The 18,541-nt window shown below is 46.1% G+C and overlaps 1 protein-coding gene across 1 annotated transcript; it reads left to right on the top strand.

Annotated features, from left to right (window-relative positions):
- Positions 1-15,081: 15,081 nt before the first annotated feature.
- Positions 15,082-17,868, top strand: LOC129025822 (testis-specific Y-encoded protein 3-like). The gene is made up of 6 exons (XM_054473388.2): positions 15,082-15,588; positions 16,200-16,277; positions 16,406-16,517; positions 16,619-16,764; positions 16,872-16,953; positions 17,648-17,868. The coding sequence occupies exons 1-6, from the start codon at positions 15,235-15,237 to the stop codon at positions 17,668-17,670; spliced, it is 795 nt and encodes a 264-aa protein (XP_054329363.1). The 5' UTR covers positions 15,082-15,234; the 3' UTR covers positions 17,671-17,868.
- Positions 17,869-18,541: the final 673 nt, after the last annotated feature.

The following is an 18,541-nucleotide window of genomic DNA, read 5'->3' as shown; positions in this document are numbered from 1 at the left end:
TTCTGCAGTGCTATCCTATTTCGGTACGTAAAGCTTTGTAGTAGTATATCATGAAGTTAGGTAGTGTGATGCCTCCAGCTTTGTGCGTTTTACTGGATTGCTCTGGGCTTTCAGGATGTTCTGCCGTTTCACAGGAAATTTAGGATTCTCAGATTACTTTTCTAAGAAGAATGGGTCATTGATATTTTTACAGGGGTTGTATAGGATCTGAGGATCACTCAGGTAGTATTGATGTCAATGCCATTTAGACAATGTGTTTGTGTGCACATGCTCAGGGCCAAGAGACACTGGGTGTCCTCAGCAATAGTGAGGTGGGCCTTAATGTCCAGCCAGATTGCCTTCCTGGAAACACACAGAGGATCCCCTTCCGTTTTGCTGTCTCTTCACATTTCCTCCCCTGCAAGCCCTGTGTGGTCCTCCAGATTCCCTGTGCGATGGCCTGCCTTTTTTGTGGGTGGGGAGTTGCTGGGTGAATGAGGATGGCAGAGGGGAACAAGCATGTCAGGAGAGCCTGGGTTCATCCAAATGGGACTTGGCAGGCCTGGGAGAGCCATTCTGGGAGGATGTAGACCTGGACAGGCCTCAGGTGGGCATCTGTATGGAGGGTGAGACAGCCCTGGTGGATCCCAAACTGAAGGCCAGGTAGTGGCACGCCTCAGGACAGAGAAGGGAGCTAGCAAGGGATGATGAGGCAGCTATCTCTTGATCCTGGCTTCTTACCCATTGACCTTTGCTAATTATGCCTATTTAGCAGATTAGGGTTCCCCTATCCTGAAATGTGGGAACTACAGTTCCCTTATGGACCTTTCTCCACCAGCCCATGATGGCCTGAGTTTGCTCACTGCAATCTCCTCCCTGAGCCTTGGCTTCTCTATGTGCATCCTAACTCCGGGACCCACAGGCTTCTCAACCCCCAGGCCTGGGCTGCTTCCCTGTCCTCTTCTCTGTTCCCTCTCTGAGGGCCTAACTCCGTTGAGTAGTGCTGCAGGAGATTGAGCCACAGGCCCTGGCTGATGACCTCGGGGACTGGGCAAAGTGGTCGTGACAGGTCAGGTTCCGGTCCAAAGCCAATTCCTCCGATGCCGAGGAATGTCCAACAAGGTCCTTTGCCATGACGCCGCATAGCTGCCCCACCTCAGCAAACCTGCCATACCCTGGGCAGTCACAGTCAGCCAACCAGCTGAGGAAGCTCAGTTAGGCAGTGCCCTGCAGGAAACTGGGGCCTTCACCTGAATGAGCCTAGAACCACTTGACTGCAGTGGAGCCAGTCGCCCTGTATCCTGGAGGGAGAGGAGTCAGGAAGGCTAACGCCAGGCCGAGCTTCCCAGGTACTACCCCCTCTACCATACCAGGAGGCACTCCTCATTGAGGATGCCAACGCAATACTCCTTAGTGAGCACTTCGTTGCCAAAGTAAATGTTGTGATGACAGGCAAACTTCTTCCTGCCAGTTGTACTCATGATGAGTGAGTTCCTCCTCCTGCCTGTCCAAGAAGGAGAAAGAGGACAGCCAAGGGACAATTTCATCTAGGTGGGCTGAGGTGGCCTTCTAGCTGGGGTGAAGCATGCGTTTCCCCTTCCTAGCTCCCCGACTGAGACACCCCTGAGCTCCAGGAGCACCTCAAACTGACCTGGATCTTAGAACCCTTCCCCAGACCCGGGCTTACCATCCTGACCAGCAATCCAACATGTAGCTTTGAAGGACTTCCTCATGATGTTTCAGCTACTTGCTCTCACCGGAAATAATCACAACTTTTAAACTGTTCTTCATGCCAACTTAAATGTTTCATTTTTACTACCTCATGTTTTGGATGAGGCATGTATTTTTAAATAGATTTTCACCCTTATTGTACCTCTGTGATAAACTGCTTACTTACATTCATACCATAATTATCTTTCAGTTTTACTTGTCTGTTCCCCAAGATTCAGTGAAACTAAGAATTCTATTTATGCTTGTATCTTTCAGCAACCATATGTGAGATAATGGTGCACATTACTGCAGAAATCACATATACAGGTCCAAAGGGAGACGAAGAAAAAGAAAGCAAGTTTTAAAGTCTGTACATTCCTAACTCTGTATCAGAAACTCACAAATAACAGTGAAATCAAAGAATGATCACAGCCAATTCCTTTTCATACCTAGACTGAAATAAGAATCTTCAAAAGAAAAGAAAGTTCAGAATTTGGGTTTGCAAAAAGTTTCCTATATAGACAAAATTATTGGTAACTTTCTCTGACTAGAAAACAAACAAAAATCCACGTTTTTCATATGTGTAAATATACACATTTTTATTTCCATCAGTGATGATACGCAAGTAAGTAATAAAGTGAAAGTACAATAAATTGATATATGGAATGTTCACAGTCTCCAAATATTCCATTGAGACTATTAATTTTATGTAAACCATAAAGAATGCTTCATGAAACTACATTATACAGTGTCTTTTAGTATTTTACTCACATTTTAAATAATCAACAATTAGAGGGAATTCTTCCTCATTATTTATTACGACTACCGTTATTTTCCTTGAGTAATCCTGTTGAAATTAAGTATTTTAAATAAAACATTAAAAACAAATTATATTGACTGATTTCAGCTTTTAATGAAATCCTACTTGTGTATTTGTAGTAATGTGAAGTATAACTTTCTCCTCACAATTACTCTTTTATAAAACCGGTGTTATTGTTTTCTCTGACACTAACATTGTGATATCTCACAGCTTTACTGTGTGTATACATGACATCCCTCCAGAGAGTAGGCGTCAAATATGTGGAAAAATCATATTTGTGACAAAATTCTGGGAAAGGCAATGGTGAAATGGAAGAATAATTTCTAACTTGCTAACTGTTGGTCAATGGGTTTGTATTTATTTAGCTATAGACACGTATGTGCACACTGTGAGTTTGCCCATGTACATATACATTTCTAGGAGATACCCGTAATATATGGGTTGTGTAATTTTTAATTTATCCACTATTGTGTATGTGTGAAATTAGAAAAGCAGTTACCTTTTCTTTACTCAATTTGTTGGAAAGCCAAAAAAGTCTGTCAACCTTCATTTCAATTAATCCAATACTGTTAACTGCGGACACCTTCATTCTCCTTGTTCTCCTTTGGCAACCGGGAAGTTAATTCTCACTCTAATTCAGCTCTCAGGGTGTGATCCACAAACTTTGTATATGCTTAAAAGGATAAAAGTTCAGTGAAATGTCAAGCCATGCTGTGAAATGTTCCATTGTTTCTATATCTCTAATTGTCCTTTCATGTTATAGAGGCAAGAAAAACAATTCAATGTGTTTCTTAGTATCCAGTCCAATGCACTCTTTCTTCATAATATGCCAAACCCATCCCTTCAAGGCCTTGACATCTCAACATGGCTGGACGTCTCAAAATCTCCTCTCATTAATAACCATTATGTTAATCACTGTTGCCCACAACTGGAATTCGACTGTGAAATCCCCGGTGGAAATTGCTGTAATGGCTCAAACTACTGGAATGACTATTTGTTTTACCTGAAAACATCTGATGAGCATATATATATGCTATGTGCATGAACATATTGTACATTAACAACATACCATCACTGCCAGTAGATAATAGGTATCCCAAACCTTTGAACCAAACTGACCTCAGGTGCTCCCACAAACCAAGCTTTTTCCTCCACAGCTTTCTTTTTATGTCAAAAAACCGCAAGTCCAGGCCGGGCGTGGTGGCTCTCGCCTGTAATTTCCACATTTTGGGAAGCCGAGGTTGGTGGGTCACTTGAGGTCAGGAGTTCGACACCAGCCTAGGCAACATGGCAAAAACCTGTCTCTACCAAAAATAGAAGAAGTAGCCAGGCCTAGTGGCACATTCCTGTGGTCGAGCTACTTGGGATGCTGAGGCAGGAGAACCGCCTGAACCTGGGAGGCAGAGGTTGTAGTAAGCTAAGATCAGACTACTGCACTCCAGCCTGGATGACACAGCGAGACCATGTGTCAAAAAAGAAAAAAAACAAAGCAACTCCACTCGTCCAGTCGCTTAGGTAAAAAGTACTGTAGTTGGCTGGGCATGATGGCTAACGCCTGTATTCCCAGCACTTTGGACTTTGGAAGGCTGAGACGGGCAGATCACCTGAGATCAGCAGTTGGAGACCAGTCTGGCCAACATGGTGAAGCCTGGCCTCTACTAAAAATACAAAACATTAGCTGGGCATGGTGACGAATGCTTGTAATCCCAGCTAGTCGAGAGGGGGAACCTGGGAGGCAGAGGATGTGGTGAATGGAGATGATGCCACTGCACTCCTGCCTGGGCTACACAGCGAGTGTACCCTGTGAGAAACAAAGGTGAACAGAAGAAAAGTTCTTTATTTAAATATCTAGTACATTAATTTTCAAGTTGTTGTAGAAACATTTCTCTTTAAACTCCTATTGTAATGTCACTTTTCCTGCTACTCACAAATTTAATCTGTAATATTTGCAGTATCGTGAAGTTCTAAGTACATTTAAATTCCTATTATGATAATCCATGGATTGCTGAGAAATAGTGGTTTTAATTTTGTTGTTCAATTTCCACTTAATTTTATTTCAACTTGTGTTAACTCAATTGAAAATTCTTTAGTAGTTTTTTAAATCTCATATCAAGACTTTTATTCACATCAATTGCTGTATAAATGCTCCCACCTTGAAGAACACTCTCTTATAGCCTGCTTCCCTACGACAGTCTTGACTGGTTGCCCTCCAGGCCTGTTTCAATTGTCTCATTCTAGGACTTACATTCACTACCCTTTTAAGAATTTATCTTTCTCTTTTCTTGTGTGTCCTGTTTTCTGCATTTCACATCTTTATCTTTCTTGGTTTACTTCTTCTTTTTGGTAGGAAAAAATCTCTAGTAATTTCTTGAGGAAAGGTTCACCTGGAGACAAAATTTTCGAGTTCTCATATGTCTGAAAAATGTTATGTTTTCTCCTTGTACATTTGATTTTAGTCTATTTGGAAATAAAAACATATGTCAGAAATCAGTTTCTTTTAGAATTTTCAAATCAGAACTCCATAATCCATTGCCTTCTGCTTTATAGCGGTAGTGTTGAGATTTTTTTTTTTTTTTTTAATTTGACATGGAGTTTCGCTCCTGTTGCACAGGCTGGAGTACAATGGCAGGATCTCAGCTCATCGCAACCTGCACCTCCTGGATTGAAGTGATTCTCCTGCCTCAGCCTCCCCAGTAGCTGGGATTACAGGTAGGCGCCACCATGCCTGGACAATTCTGTGTTTTTAGTAGAGATGGGGTTTCTCCATGTTGGTCAGGCTGGTCTCAAACTCCTGACATCAGGTCATTCGCCTGCCTTGGCCTCCCAAAGTGCACCTCGGCCTCCCAAACTGCGCCTTGGCCTCCCACAGTGCTGGGATTACATGCATGAGCCACCATGCCTGGCCAGTGTTGAAAATTTCTAAATCATCTGGTTCCTCATCCTTTGTTCGTGACCTATTTTTACCTCTCTGGAAACTTACACCATTTTCTCTTTGTTCTCAGTGTTCTCAAATTGTACATTGATGTATCTTGACACGAGTCTGCTTTCATCGATTTTCATGCTATTTTGCTAGGTGTTCGCCTTTTAATCTGTAAATAAGCATCCTTATGTTCTGAGACTTTTTAATTATTTGCCAACAATTTATCCCCCTTTGTTTTACTTATTTATTTCACTTCTATAATTCATATAAATAAAATAATTGGAAAAAATTATCTTGGAGAAGCAGATACCATCACACTGATTCTGTCTGTGTTAACCTATCATACCTGAAGGTTGTCATATTTTATTAAGCAGAAATGTTGTATTTCTTGGTATTCACATTACAACCTGAAGATGGGCAATGACTGTCAAAATTTTAAATGTATGGGTAATAGTTAGAAGATGCAAGCACTGTATCCTCCAGAATTTTAGCATATGAAAATTGCTAATTTTAAATTCCAGGCACATTGATTTAAGCTTCAACATTCTCCCAGCTAAAATGAATCCATTTGTGCTAAGTTCTGTGATCAAAGGTGAATAAGACATTGTTTCTGCCTTCAGTGATAGCTGAGTCCAAAGGGAGACAAATAGAAATGATGTAAAAAGAGAGATAAGTAGTTCATGCGCAGTGGCTCACCAGCACTTTGGGAGGGCAAGGAGGGAGGATCATGAGGTCCGGAGATTGAGGCCATCCTGACTAACAAGGTAAAACCCTGTCTCTACAAAAAATTAGCCAGCCTTGGTGGCACACACCTGTAGTCCCAACTTCTTGGGAGGCTGAGGCAGGACAATTGCTTGAACCCGGGAGACGGAGGTTGCAGTGAACGGAGATCATGCCACTATACTCCAGCATAGGCAACAGAGTGAGACTCTGTTTCAAGAAAAAAAAGACATAAAGTGCTATAAAAACTGAGAAAAGGGACAGAATATCTGTGACAGATAATTTGTTTGGGTCAGTTGGAAATGAGGAGGTCTCAGTGTATGCTTTTACTGTTTCACGTTTGATTATGGGCAGAAACAAATGAATCTTAATATTTATGGGGTCACAGACACTTTTTAAAGGTGATGAAATCTATGATGATTCTTTCCATAAAAATCTATGTAACATACATCTGTATTTTACTTAGAAACTCAGAATGTGCACCATCAAGTGCTCTGGATAGAGTAGAATGAGTAGTAGTATTTAAGGCAGACAAGATGGGAAGGGGAATCCAAACACAGGAAATGCCCTGTGCGAGAGCCTGGACACAAAAAAGCTCGTACATTATTGGAATCAAAGTGAGTATAACATAATTCAGGGTGACTGGAGCATAGCTGGAAGATGAACCAATCATGGCGTAAGATGAAAACAGAAGGCCAGGCACGGTGGCTCACGCCTGCAATCCTACATTTTGGGAGGCACTGGCGGGCAGATCACCTAAAGTCAGAATTTGAAGACCACCCTGGGTAAAATGGCAAAAGCCCATCTCTAATGAAAATACAAACATTATCCACGCATGGTGTGGGGGTGACTGTAATCGTAGCTACTCAGGAGGCTGAGGCAGGAGAATCGGTTAAACCTGAATGGCAGAGGTTGCAGTGATCTGACATCGCACCACTTAACCATTAAACACCAGCCTGGAAGAAAGATTGAAACTCCATCTCAAAATAAATAAATAAATAAATAAATAAATAAATAAATAAATAAAAAATTTAGAAAGGCCGGGAGCGGTAGCTTCTGCATATAATCCCAGCAATTTTGGAGGCTGAAGTGGGCAGATCACTAGGAGTTGGGATTTCAAGATCAGCCTGACCAACTGGGAGAAATCCCATCTCTACTAAAAAAAAAAAAAAAAAAAGTACAAAATAAGCCCAGCACGATGGCGAGTGCCTGTAATCCCAGCTACTTGGGAGGCTGAGGCAGGAGAATCGCTTGAATCCAGGAGGTGGAGTTTGCGGTGAGCTGAGATCGCGCCATGGCACTCCAGCCTGGGCAACAAGAGCGAAACTCTACCTCAAAAATAAACACACAAAAATGAAACTAGAAGATAAGTATATATCCAGGGATAAAGCATGAAGTATCTCCAATGTCACTCATGCACTTTGTTTACTCAGAGACAACACCAGGATTGATTAAAATTATGCACATCATGTCAACCCTTTTCTAAATGTTAACAAATGTCACTGGAACAGCTAGTACCCATGGAATAGGATGTAACATTCTGACTGCAGGCTTTCACTTGCATTCCCTACAGGTGTTGAGTGTGGAGTGTTCAAACCTCAAGCTTATAGATTCATGAAGGAAAAATTATGTGCATTGAAAATTGAGAACAACTATGTTAAGAACAATATTCCATGAAAGTAAGTTCCTATGTACTCATCTGCTCTTAATTGTATTACACTGTTCTCATGCAGAATGATACAAGTAACAATTATTATTGTTATTACTATTATTAGTATTATGAAATGGAGTCTAGCTCGGTAGTCCATACTGGAGCGCACTGCTGCGAACTCAGCTCACTGAAACCTCCGACTCCTGGGTTCAAGGGATTCTCCTGCTTCAGCCTCCCATGTAGCTGGGATTGCAGGCACCCACCAAAACACCTAAGTAATTTTTATATTTTCAGTAGGGACGTGGTTTCACTGCATTGGCCAGGCTGGTCTTGAACTCCTGACTTCCTGAACCACCCACCTTGGACTCCCAACGTGCTGGGATTACAAGTGTGAGCCACCGCACCCAGCCAAAATTAATATTTTGAAATATTTAGAAATATATGTTCTCGGGCACAGTGGCTCAAGTCTGTGATCCCATGACTTTGGGAGGCCGAGGTGGGTGGACCACTTGAACTGAGGAGTTGGAGACTAGCTTGAAAATATGGTGAAACCCTGTCTCTACAAAAGATACAAAAAATTAGCCAGGACTGGAGGTGTGTGCCTGTGTTCCCAGCTACTGAAGAAGCTAAGGTGAGAGGACTGTTCAGGAGGATCACTTGAGCTCAGGAGGATGAAGCTGCAGTGCGCAGAGATTGAGCTTCTGCACTCCAGTCCAGTCTGGGCAAGAAAGTGAGGTTCTGTCTCTTGTACGTAGGGGTGTGTGTGTGTGTGTGTGTGTGTGTGTGTGTGTGTGTATACACATATGCATGTATATGTATACACACACTCATATATACATATATAAGAAAGAGTGAAACTCCCTCATACACACACACAGACACACACACACATACAAACACGCACTCAAACATATATTCTTGGCCACCTTAATTCCTCTATAATGGAATTCTGAACAGCATGCTTAAGGGTCAATACCAGGGCCTGCAGGCAGATAGCCTGTGCCAGAACTGTTCAGAGTGGGTTTTTTCACATTATACAGTTTCATCTTCTGAGTACACTTCCTGATCCTATTGTTCCCTTCATATCTTGCATATCTTTCTGGGGAAAAGACCACATGCAGCAATACCTTTTTTTTTTTTTTTTTTTTGCTAAGTGTTTTCTTATTATTTGGAGGAGTTTTTAGTCGAAAAATTTCTAAGGACGAAACTTTTCGTCTTTTGGCTCAGGAAACTGCAGGCACCAGTTGCACAACAATATTTAAGAGTAGCACAGATAATAAGTCATATCCATTGCCTTAAACAAAATGTACAGAATTCGGTATTTTTAGTTACACGCGAACACTATATAGGGTTTGCAATTGATCATTTTTATATTCTATATTCTATTTGATACTGAACATAGAGCGTCAAGAATTGGGGCACACAATGATTTTTCAGTAAATATGCATAGAGTGCTGTAAATATTGAGATTGGAAAACATACCATGTTTCTGCCCTCATCATGTTCTCATTCTATTAAATGTTGTAATAACACAACTTTGAGTCATAAATCTTTCAAAAGAGAAGTACACACAAAAAAGAGCTAGACAAATACGTGGGACATTATGATCATTTAGAGCTTGTATCAGTTACAGCCAGGTCTTCAAGGCCCATAAATGCCAGGATAGAAAGTTTAGAACAAACTGTCTACACAAAGGCAAGTTTTTGTTGCTGTTGTTGTTTTTTCATAGGAAAATAATATCAGAGTTTCACAAAGGTTATAAGACTAACTGCAATATATAGGATGGGTTGAAGATCAGCAAGAGAAGACCGAAGGTGAGTTCTGAGTTTTATTAAATGCTTAAACTAACATATGATGGTGGCCTGGGTAAAGAAAGTTGAAGCAAGGACTGGAAGAAAGAGACAGGTGCAAGAATCATTGTAAAGATAAAGTCCACAAGTCTTGGCATGAGTTTTCAAATTGAGGCTAGTAAAAAATATTGTGGGATTCTTGCCATTCATCTATCCATCAAATTATTCAATGCAACTTTATTAAGATTCTAGATTATTATTAATCTTTATCATTATTCAAGATTATTAAGGTGTATTACTCATTGAATAATAAATATTGCATGCATGTTTATTACTATGCAAAAAGCACTGTGCTGGGTTCTGGAGGTACAGCAATGAATATGGGGTTAATGGTCCCCAACTTCATGAAGCTTTACATAGAGGGAGAGACAGATAATAAATAAAAGACACAAGCAGTCGTAAATGTTGTGAAGGAAATTTTGGGATGCGGAAAGAGAGTAACAGATAGTAGTGACGGTTGGTATAACAGACAGAACTACTGTACATTGGGCACTAAGTGAAGCTTTCTCCAGGGAAGTCTTATGTGATATATCTGAAAGAGCAGCCATTGATAAAGAGGGAAAAAAACAGCTGCCAACCCTCTAAAATAGGAGAATTTTGGCCTAGCTCTGTGTTTGAAGAACAGAGAGTTGCTAATGTGCAGAATAAAGCTGAGAATTTGAGTAAGAGGAAAATGGTAAAGTAACCAGTGGTTTTAATAGTACAGATGGGAATGCTGTCCTTGATAAAAGTAGTTCCAGTGGAATGAGACCAAAACCCAATTGAACTGAACTGAAAAGCCAGTGGGAAGAAATGAGGGAAGTGGGTACAGCGTGCTTAGTGGAGAAAAGTAATGAAGGGGTAGGTGTCAGGGGAGTAAACAACGGGAAAAATTCTAATTTATAAAAGCAATCTAAGAATTTAGATCACAGCTGTATATGTATACTGAGGTGGTAGAGAGGGAGAGATTAACGTACATGAGAAAATAAAATTGACAGCAGTGGATTGCGGTTTCTAGCACCTACAGTTCACTCTCACTTTGCCTGTGAGTTGGATAAATGTCTGAAAGCTGATTGTTTTTCAAAGTTGGTTTCTATTTGGGAAAGAAGGGAGTAGGGAACAACATGACATTGTAAACTGCAAAGCAAAATAAGGATATAGAGTACATAGAGGAAGAAAGAGCTCGGGCACTAGAAGATCTTGTTCCTCAAACCGCATGCTGCCTACTTTGTAGTCTAGCTTGACACGTGAGCCCTACTCCAGTTTCCAAAAGAACAATGATTGTTTCATTTAATCGGACCAAGGGCACTTGACACATCCCACCATATACATCTGTCATTTCAAAGAAGAAAGAGTATTTTAGAACTACAAATAGAAATAATGTAACATTAAGATGAAAATCAAATAACAAATCTAGCTTCGTTGAAAATCTGTCTATACTGATATCTTATTATTTTTTTTAATTCTGCCAAGGATTAGTGAACATATTCTCCCAGTCTTTTGTCTGTATGTTAAAACTTGCTAAACACCTCAAGTCTCGCATAAGAACTACAATGGAAAATGGATCAGTCAGGAGTTCTTCCATACAATTATCAATAAATTATATTTCTTCATACTGAAATTTGTTTTTTCATTATTGTAAGAAATTAACTTTTATATTAATAGTAGGTGATGTAACAAAGCAGGTCTTTAAGGAGATAACTGACACTGGATTTCCATGCCATTACTCAGGTGGCCCTTATTTGCCAGCCAGGTTCCCTCCCTGGACACACACTGAAGGTCCCCAACCATTTTGCGATCTCTTCACATTCCCAGCTCCTGAGGAAGCTCCAAAATACCTGTCCATGAAGAAAATAGAACATTTCCGCACACTGGATCCCAGTGTGGTCCTCCAGATTCCCTGTGAGGTGGACTATCTTGTATGGGAAGGCAGGGCACTGGGAGGGAGGATGTCAGAGACGATAACACATGTCAGGGCAGCCCAGGGTCATGGAAACAGAACAAGACAGTCCCGGGAGAAACATTCTAAAACGGCATAGACCTAGGTGGGCCTCAGGTGGACATCTGCGTGGAGAGGGAGAGGGCCCTGGTTGAGCTCAAAATGAGCCCCAGGTGGTAGCAGATCTTAGGGCAGGGCATGGAGCTGGCAAGTGATGATGAGACAGCTATCCCTTAAGCCCTGCTTCTCACCCACTGACTTTAGCCACATATGCATCCTAGTGGCTTAACGTTCCCCAATCCTGACATGTGGGTGTTATAATTTCCTGATGGGCCTTTCTCCCCCAAACCATGGATTGCCTGGGATTGCTCACTGCAGTCTCCTCCATGATCCTTGGGTTCTCCATGAGGGGCACAGATCCAGGACTCAAAGGCCTCTGAGTTGCCAATCCTTGGTTGCTCGCCTGGCCTCCTCTCTGTTCTGTCTCTAATGCTGTCCTTCCCTCCATGGGATAGAACTGCAAAGCATTGAGCCATAGGCCCTGGCTGATGATCTAGGGGACTGCAGAAGCAAGTCCAGGGGAGTTCAGGTCACAGCTTAAAGCCAGTTCCCCGGAGACCAAGGAATGACCAGCGAAGTCCTTTCCCAGGATGCCCCACGGCGAACCCCACCTCAGCAATCCTGCCAAAACCCGGGCAGTCTTATTCAGCCAAACAACCTCCACCTCCACCTCAGCCATGATGTCTTTCATATGATAAGCTCAGCCGTTGTGTCTTCCAATATGATAAGGTCAGGTAGGAGGTGTACTGCCTGCAGCTGGAGGCTTGACCTTCATGATCCCAGAACCACTGGACTGCAGTGGAATGAGACACTCTGTACCCTGCAGGGAGAGGAGTCAGGAAGGTTCATGCCAGACCTCACCTCCCACACACCAGCTGCCCTACCATGCTGGGAGGCATTCCTTACCGAGGATGCCAACACAGTACTCCTTAATGATGACTTCACTGTCGAAATAGAGATTGTGACGACATGAAATCTTCATCCCGCCGCCGGTAACCGGGATCGCTGAGGTCCTCCACCTGCCTGATCAAGGAGAAAGAGAATGGATTCAATACGACCATCTTATCTAGCTGGGCTGTAGTGAACCACGAGTTTCCACTTTCCAGTTCTCCCACTGAGACAACCCTGGTCCCCAGGGGGACCACAGACTGACTCAGAAACTGGACCCCTCCCACCGACCCAGGCTCCCCAGCCTGACCTACAAATCCATCATGTAGCAAAGCAGGACTTCATCATGGTTTCCGGCCCAGGCCGACATCTCGTGTGCCAAACAACCTACCTCTGGTCAGGAAGCCTCCAGATGATTGGGTGGGCAAGTCTCGTGACGCCCTGCAGTTTTGCAAGAGCACAGAGACTGTGAAGCAGGGCTATCTCCCAGACATTTGGCCTGTCACCGTCCGTTGTTGGTCCTGTGTCTCTGTCTGGCGAGGAGGCAACGGCACAGCTATGGTGGTTTGTGGAGTGGGTGGACCCCGGCCAAGACGGCCTGGGCTGACAAGAGCGGAGAGGAAGAAGAAGTGGGCAGGTGGTTGCAGCTGAGGAGCGGAGGGGCGGGGTGGCACGGGGTGGTGTGAGGCGGCTGCTTCTCCGGGTTCATGAGCTGCAGGAGGCCTTTGTGTGCTGAGTGCCGGACCTGCTCTGCTGATGTCCGGGTGTGTGCTGTCTTCTCATCCTAGTCTCCCTGAGGGGTGGGCCTGCCCACTTGAGGGAAGTCCTGTAGTAAGAAACGGCGGCAGAGTTGTGCCTGGCGCTCCCCATGGGAATTGCGTGGGTGCAAAGGAGGTTATATAGACTCAAGGCCTACACCCCTTTGGGTTCGGCGCCGGCAGGGGGAAGAAAGCCTATCTGGGGAGCTGGTGCCTGCCTTGAGGTGGTCGGCAGCCCCATGCACCGCGAACCCGTCTTAAGCACCTTGTGTTTCTGGGCTGAGCCTGTTGGAAACGGGCACCGAGAGCATGGGGTGGTTGAATGGCTGGCAATGGCAAAGAGACTGCCCGTCCTCCAGGGACGTTCCCAGGGAAACGTGCCCTTCGACTTTCTGCTGCGCGGGAAGGGACCTTGGCGCCGCGATTCTCCCTTGTGAGTGCTGTGCTTGGCTCCCCTTGCCTACCACGTGTTCCCAGGGCTGCTACAAGCAAGCTGCAAGGATATGGCTCTGGCCCAAAAGGCGGAGATGCCCTGTGGCCTGGGGCACTCACGGAGCCCAGCTCCAAGTGAAGGACCTCCAGCGAGTCCATTGACGGCACAGGTGTTCTTGGTCCAGGGCCAGGCTGTGCCCGCTGGCCCTCCTTCTGCCACATCACGTCGGTCTCCTCCTCAACCACCACCTCCACCTCAGCCATTATGTCTTCCACCGTCAGCACCGCCTCCTCTTCCAAGGCCGCCTCCTTGCTCTGTACTCCGGCCGTCCTCAACAGCAGAGCCTCCAGCCTGAACACGGTGCCGTCCTGTGTGCTCCCACAGATCCCGGCCTGCGCAGCCCAGCCCAACCTCCGCACCCCTAGGCTCTTGGGGACCGATCCCCCACAGACACCCTCCCTAAAAACCCACGGGCATCGCCCTGCTGAGAACCTAGTCCCACACCCACGTGGACCCAGGTTTCCTGAGGAGCTCCGCTGGACCCGCAGATCCTGCAATGGCCACAGGGCTCGGCTCCCCCGCAGGCTCAACTGTGCACAGGAGCTCAGGAGCCAGAGGCCCAGGCCCTGGGCCTGCAGAGCACCACCAGCAGGCACCGCAGCCACTGCAGCGGGTGCGGGAGCCTCTGGGTCGGCAAGGCATTGCAAAACACCGTGCGCGCAAGTCATCAATGGCCAACCCTGGCGGCCGGCCTCTGGTGTGCCCAGGGCATAGGACAAGAGGCCCTTTGGAATGCTCCTTGGACTGCAGCATCCTCAGGGAGGAAGCATGGTACGCAGAGCCTGTATTTGCCTCGACCTGCGATAGTGTGTGCCGGGGTTCTGGCCTCTACAACAGATCAATTTCACCTTAGCACAAGGAGGCGACTTTCCTCCCACGTGCCCGGCCCGACTCACTTCCCCTAGGCCGCCCCTGTCAACCTGGCCCCAGCAACCAGAGAGAGTTCTCTGGATCTGCAGTATTGCTTCCGTACCATCCAGCTGGCCTGCCTAACGAAGAGAGATGTTTCATGTGTTCATGACACATAGAGATTTTCATGGCTTGCCACACTCAGGATGTCAGGACACAGGGCTGCCGTGCCCACAATTCCAAATGCCACGCAGCCCGTCTGTCCCAGGATGCCGAGCTACCGGGCACAAGCTCCAAGGGCTTCTCGGAGGAGGTTTGGGGAGAGGAGTTGGCGTTAGGGGGAGTTGGAGATGCAGGCCCACCAGTGGCTGTGCCGCCCAGGGAGACGCCCACCGCCCTCCCATTCATTGGCCAGCATGGGAGGAAGGCGGTCGCAGCGCGGCTCCCCACGCTCTTCCCGCGCAGTCCATTAGGGGGCGCCCGGGAGCCCCGCGCATGCGCACTGAGGGCCCGCTGACCCACTGGGTGCAATAAAGGCTGCGGCCGGGTTCGTGTGGCTCGGTTCGGGCAGCATAGGCCTTGCTCAGTGGGAGTGCGGAGGAGGGCACCGTCTTCAGGATGGAGGCTGTACAGGAGGGGGCGGCCGGGGTGGAGAGTGAGCAGGTGGCTTTGGGGGAGGAGGCGGTGCTGGTGTTGGATGACATAATGGCGGAGGTGGAGGTGGTGGCCCAGGAGGAGGGCCTCGTGGAGCCGCAGGAGGAGGCCCAGCGGGCACAGCCTGGCCCTGGGCCCATGACCCCAGAGTCTGCACTGGAGGAGCTGCTGGCCGTTCAGGTGGAGCTGGGGCCGGTTAATGCCCAAGCCAGGAAGGCCTTTTCTCGGCAGAGGGAAAAGATGGAGCGGAGGCGCAAGGCCCACCTAGACTGCAGAGGCGCGGTCATCCAGAGCGTCCCTGGCTTCTGGGCCAATGTTGTATCCTTCTCAGTGTTTCTTCTGCCTTTCTGGTGGAGAGGTGCTCTCGGGGAAGTGTAAGTAACTTATGGGCAGCTTGGCATCGATGTGACGCCACCTTTGGGGAACAAAGGTGAGTTGCCCCGGACAAATGTGGCTAGGGAAAACTGCAGCAGGCGTGGGTACTATTTTCCTGCGTGCGGCAGAGAAACCCTTGGTGATGCCGAGCAGCAGACGTTTGGGGCATGTTTTTGAAGAACAGAAGCGAGTTCAGACCAGAATAGGTTTTTGTGTGCATCAAGCTATTTTTAAGGCAGTGTGATTGCTCCCCCTTTCTAGTCCGATCTGGGACTGGGCGTCTTCGGCTATAAGCAGGTTCTGCCACTCCTCAGACACCAGCAAGTCTCTGCAAATCGCACCTCCGCATGTCAGTGCAGTCAGCCTCAGAATTATACACCCTCTGTGAAGCCAAGGGGCCTTATTTTAGGGGTAGGGGGAGGCGAAAGGAGGTCATACGTGGAAGCAGATCTGAGAAATCCCCTACCCCAGCCTCTGGGTGCTCTTAGGCCTTCTTCCCTGTTGCTCCTAGCTTCTCCTTCCACCGCATGTAAAGGCTCTTTGACCTAAATCAGATTGCAAACCACCCCCAGATGTCAGCCCTGATCACTGACCAAGATGAAGACATGCTGAGCTACATGATCAACTTGGAGGTGAGGACAGCAAGACTGAGGCTAGAGGGTTTAGTGGGGGAGGGTAAGGGAAATAATTGGTTCCTGTGAGCAACAGTTGGCACCTCACCCAAAAAGGTATTTAAACTTTCTCCACCTTGTCCTGACAGGTGGAAGAAGTGAAGCATCCCGTTCATCTCTGCAGGATCATGTTGTTCTTTCGGAGTAACCCCTACTTCCAGAATAAAGTGATTACCAAGGAATATCTGGTGAACATCACAGGTGACAGGTGGCTCCCAGGATGGGTAGTGGAAGGAAGATGGTGGGTGGATCATTGCCAACGTGATCCAGTCCCCTTCCCACAAAACTTTCTGTCTCTGTAGAATACAGGGCTTCTCATTCCACTCCAATTCAGTGGTATCCAGATTATGAAGTTGAGGCCTGTCGCCGCAGACACCACAACAGCAGCCTTAACTTCTTCAACTGGTTTTCTGACCACAACTTCGCAGGATCTAATAGGATTGCTGAGGTGGGTCCTCACTGGGAAACATCAGCAATGACCCTGGTGTGTTCCCACCTGTTTGGGTCACCAGTCTGAGCCCTGATGAGGCGTTTGCCGATTGATTCCCCTGACAGATCCTATGTAAGGACCTGTGGCGCAATCCCCTGCCGTACTACAAGAGGATGAAGCCACCTGAAGAGGGAACAGAGATTTCAGGTGAGCCGTTCAGTTGGAACTGGAGCTGTTTGATGCCCACTATGAGGGGGTTGACACACCTGCCTATTCAGGGAGCCTGGACGCTCGTTTCAGAAATGTAGAAATTGAGGCTGCTTTCCTATATGTAGAAATTCCTTGAGAGGACGAGAGAGAGTGACAGAATCCAGGACATTCATGGCATTGGGCTGAAAAAGGCAGATTAGAGACTGCACTGCAAGGCAGGTTATAGCTGTGAGTCTTAAGCCCAGGGGAGCATAGTCCATTTCCAGAATCACTGAGAAGTGAAGCTGAAAATCATTCACTTCAATCTGTAGCCCTTGATTCCATGGCCGTCAACCCCAGCGGCAGTCATCCTACCTACTCCATGAGATTGGGCTCCCTGAATGTGCCTCCTGGTCATCCCTGTCCTAGACCGCAAAGGATTGTTTAGATTGATGGATTTCCTTGAGCTATTGCCGCATCAGATTTCTGTGTGCTTTTAGTGTACAATGCATCTTGTTAGCTGACTCCCCTCACAGAGAGTACTGGGAATGGGGCAGGTATTGCGGAGAACAGTTTGTAACCCATGGTAGGAGGAAGTTTAAGAGATCACAAATGGGGAAGGGATATCCTTTTCTCAGCGGGCCCTGCAATTAAAACATTTCAAAGTATGGCTGAGAGAAATGCGTTTTGACATGCGTTTGTGTTTCTCTAGGGGACTCCCAGATGTTGAGTTGACTGTGAGGGAGCATCGGACCTTACTTAAAACAGCAGAACTCCTAAAAAGTTACTACCGTATGCAGGATGTCAGTACTCAGCATGGTCTTATGCCCAGGAAGTAAAGGAAAAACCGACCCAGTCACAAAAAAATCAGACAGGAAAAGGGGGTAAACTTGGATTGTATGGAATGCCAAATAAATATTCTCAAGAATGTTTGACTCTGTGTGTGTGTGTTTGTTTCTGTGTGTGTGTGTACGTTTATCCCCTGGATTTGGGTGTCATATTGAATTGATCAATCAATATGCTTTATTTTCTTCATGGAACTGACCCGTCTGTGTTGGAGCTGGGCCTCTAAAATTGTGGAGTGAATGGGTGTGGAATGTGTTGGGATTCTTCCTACAGGACAGAGTTGGGGAGGTCAAAGCAAAAGACAGCTTAGTTGGAAACTTACTTTGTCCTATGGAAGCAGAAGTAGTTCAAGGAAAGGGGTTAAGGTTTCCACAGCCCAGTTTGCTGGGACCTCTAAAATCCTTCATTTTGGGTATCATCATACACAATAGATAAGCACAGGATGATGGAAATCTTGAAGTTCCCTTTCTTGTTGAATTCACGTTCTTTTAAAGGTGAATGCATAATCCTTTTCTGGGACAATCAGCCCCTCAGAACTTCTCACACATCAACGTGAGAAGAAATGGGCAGGTAAGGTGTATGGAGGGACTGTGGGAAAGGTGACAGAGGCATGTGGGAAAGCATTCAGGATATGCTTTTTGGCGTAGATGACTAAGGGAAAACACAGACTGGCAGAAGTGCGGGGAAAGGGGTTGGATTTGTGGAATATAAGATTGCTGGGGAATCCACGCATGGACTGTCTTGTCACTTGATGACACAG

Source organism: Pongo pygmaeus, chromosome Y (assembly GCF_028885625.2).
Source record: "Pongo pygmaeus isolate AG05252 chromosome Y, NHGRI_mPonPyg2-v2.0_pri, whole genome shotgun sequence".
Taxonomy (NCBI): Eukaryota; Metazoa; Chordata; class Mammalia; order Primates; family Hominidae; genus Pongo; species Pongo pygmaeus.
Note: the sequence above shows the minus strand (reverse complement) of the source record. Positions and strands in the feature narration are given on the sequence as shown.

Bases quoted from the DNA above. Each gene is read 5' to 3' on its own strand.
- LOC129025822 (XM_054473388.2), top strand. From the start codon at position 15,235: ATGGAGGCTGTACAGGAGGGGGCGGCCGGGGTGGAGAGTGAGCAGGTG. The intron at 16,278-16,405 runs GTGAGGACAGCA...TTGTCCTGACAG, and splicing joins GCTACATGATCAACTTGGAG to GTGGAAGAAGTGAAGCATCC. The intron at 16,765-16,871 runs GTGGGTCCTCAC...TTCCCCTGACAG, and splicing joins GATCTAATAGGATTGCTGAG to ATCCTATGTAAGGACCTGTG.